The following is a 3,077-nucleotide window of genomic DNA, read 5'->3' on the forward strand; positions in this document are numbered from 1 at the left end:
AGTTTAGTTTTGCTTTTCGTTTAGTCATCACAAAATAAAACGCGGGCGCCGGCTAACGACTCCCCCGGACCGAGCCTGCGTTTTCAGCCTCTCCCGGGCTGCGAGAACCGAGCTCGGGGGTTTGCTTCGTTGGAGGCGTTTTGCAAAATCCGTTTATCCCTTTCGCCTCCTCGCAACCGCTTTTTCCTCTTCTTCCAACGCCGGGTTCAGAGCCCCGGGGCGAGGTTGTCCATCCCCGGTTCTCCCGGGAACCGTCGGGGATAAGCCACCGAGAGGCAGGGGAGCGGGCTGCCCGGTGGTCGCTGCGGGGATCCAGGCACCGAAAGCCGGCAGGAACAAGAAGCTTCTCCCTAAACCTCTCCCCCCCCTCCCCGTCCCTCCTGGTGCCGAGCAGGGAGCGAAGACAGGAGGGGAGATTTTCTCCGTGGCGTGGTAATAGATCATACAATGTGTGACACGGGTTTAACCAATAAAACAATTTGAATCAATTAGCTGGCGGAGGAGAGTTTTGAAGTGTAAAATTCATGTCAGTCTGGCTAGGAAGCATTGATTAAAATGTCACCAATGTGAGGCTTATAGCTATTGCTCACACGAAAGCAGCAGGCTCCGTGCAGAAGAGGCTCGGGAAAAAAGTAGGAGGGAGGGGGAAAGGGGGGAGTCTCCGTGTGACAGTGGTGGCACGGGGGCGAGCAGGGTTTAATAAGAAGTGACAGAGGTAATAAGGAGAGGTGTGATTTTTTTTTTTTTTTTTTCCTTTGCCAAAGTTAGAGAGGATCCGAGAGATCCGGGGCGTTCCGCCGTTTCGCTGCCCCGGGGTGGAGGGGGAGGAAGCGGAGTGAGTCGGTAAGCTTTAGCGTGGATGTTCTGGGAAAGGTCGGTGCAGACCTTTCGCCTGAAAAAAAAAAGGGGGGGGGAAAAAAAAAGGGAAAAAAAAAACCCAAACACCAAGTTTTCGTGGCTAAATGTGCAGAAAGGTTTGGTATTGGTCATGTGCATGGAGGGAAAAAGAGAGATGGAAGCATTTTTTGTAAAAAAAAAAAATAAAAAAATCAAAGCGATATTAGGAAACACCCGACGGTCCAGATGTCCTCCCCGTTTTAGCTAGAAGGGAGATTTTCTTTTTCCCGTTTTTTAGCCGGTTCCGCTGGTTTCCTCGCTGGAAAGGACCGGAGTTGGGCGGAGTGGCGGTGGGGACCCACGAGGTTACCGGTGCTTTTTTGGGGAGGTAGATGGTGAAAAATCTCCATTTTTACTGCACTGTATTCACCTCCTGTCGAAGAAAAAGGGGAGGCAGACGCGGATACCGTGCTGCAGACTATTTGCTGGTGGTTTTTTTTTTCTTAATTGGGGGCATGAAGCAATTAGGAAAAAAAAAAAGGATTTGCGCCGTGTTGCTCTTTGTGGGAGCGAGAATCTGGGTCCGGGTCCTCCTGAAAGTCGTTTTCGTGAATGACTTCAGTGTATTTGGTGAGTGCGGGTCGCAGCAGCTCTTCGTGCCCGGGAGGACACGGTTGTGGCGAGAAATCAACTTTTTTTTCTCTCTCTTCCCCCCCCCCCCCCCCAATTTCGGACAGATCCGTTAAAAAAACAGCGTTTCCGAAAAGACGCGGCTTTTCTATCGAGTGTATTTAGTTTCTTGGAAGCGACGGGGCTCAGAACGTAGGGAAAAAAAGAAAAAAAAAAAAAAAAGGAAAGGAAAAAAAAGCCAATATCCCCCCCTCCAACCCTTCCCTCCCCGAGCTCGGCATCCCCTCGCCGGGAAACCGTGCGTGGAAGTGGGAGGCCGGACCCCGACGGGGCTCCCGCATCCTCCCCTCCCGGTGCGGGGTGGGAGGGATGGATGGGAGAACCGGACCCCCCCCACACCCACACCCACCCACCCACCCCCACCCACCTTCACCGCCCCCCGGCCGCTGACGTCACCGTGCCCACGGGGGACCGCCGCTCTCCCAGCGAGGCGCGGAGCTTCCGCGCTCGCAGCCGCCGCCGTACCCGAGGGCAGAAGCCTCCGGGCTCCGGGGCCGCGTTGTTCCGCGGGTGCGGGGATGTTTTCCCCTCCCGGTGACCGCTGGAGGAGGGCCCGGAGGCGGCAGGGCTAGAGCGGGGCCGCGGAGAGGTAAAGGGGGAGGCGAGCGGGGAGGATGCGCGGGTGGTCGCGGAGAGCATCGAAACTTTTTTTTTTTAAATTTTTTTTTAATTATTGGCTCCTCTTTCGCGTTTTCCCGTTGCACACGGGTGGAACCTGTCGGGCCGAATGCCCGCGGAACGTTTTCCCGGGGCAGCGGTGGGTTTCCAGGACGGGGGGAGGCGGCTCCGCTGAGTGTTTCGGGACGAAGCGTAACCCGTGGGTCGGGACATCTTTCTACCGGGGACCCTTCGCTCATTTACCCTCATCTCCGCACCCGCGGTGGGATGCGCACGTCGGGGACCCGGGTGGGGGGGGGGGGGAAGGCGGCGGGCGGCTCGCAGCCCCGGGGACACCCCCCGGCGAGGCCAGGGTGGGTTTTTGGGGCCGGGGTCGCCAAGAGTAGCCCTTCCCCACGCCGGGAGACTCGGGGGGGGGGGGCTTGTGTTTGCGGTGGGTCCGTCCCCGGTGGGTCCCCGGCTGACGGCGATTTGTCTCTCTCCCCCCCCCCCCCGACTTTCCCCACCCGCAGCTGGACGAGAGCAGCCCCTCCGGCTCTGAGGCGATGGCGACCAGCCCGCTGCCCGGCCCCACCGACATCTTGTTGCCGTCGCCGTCCAGCGCGTACCCGCCGGACCCCATGAACCAGCCGAGGGCCGGCCACGCCGCCATGAAGCCCAACCAGGTGGGGCAGGTGATCCTTTACGGCATCCCCATCGTCTCCCTGGTCATCGACGGGCAGGAGAGGTTGTGCCTGGCTCAGATCTCCAACACCCTCCTCAAAAACTTCAGCTACAACGAGATCCACAACCGGCGGGTGGCTCTGGGCATCACCTGCGTGCAGTGCACGCCGGTGCAGCTGGAGATCCTGCGGCGGGCCGGGGCCATGCCCATCTCCTCCCGCCGCTGCGGGATGATCACCAAGCGGGAGGCCGAGCGGCTTTGCAAGTCT

General features: G+C 58.9%; 1 protein-coding gene across 1 annotated transcript in view; it reads left to right on the plus strand.

Moving 5' to 3' along the window:
* The first annotated feature begins 2,690 nt into the window (after positions 1–2,690).
* SKOR2 (SKI family transcriptional corepressor 2) overlaps positions 2,691–3,077 on the plus strand; it is a 25,192-nt gene continuing 24,805 nt past the window's right edge. The window contains exon 1 of the mRNA XM_075020497.1: positions 2,691–3,077. This exon is cut by the window's right edge and continues 1,935 nt beyond it. Coding sequence (XP_074876598.1) covers positions 2,691–3,077 — 387 coding nt within the window.

This window comes from Buteo buteo, chromosome Z, assembly GCF_964188355.1.
Source record: "Buteo buteo chromosome Z, bButBut1.hap1.1, whole genome shotgun sequence".
Lineage (NCBI taxonomy): Eukaryota > Metazoa > Chordata > Aves > Accipitriformes > Accipitridae > Buteo > Buteo buteo.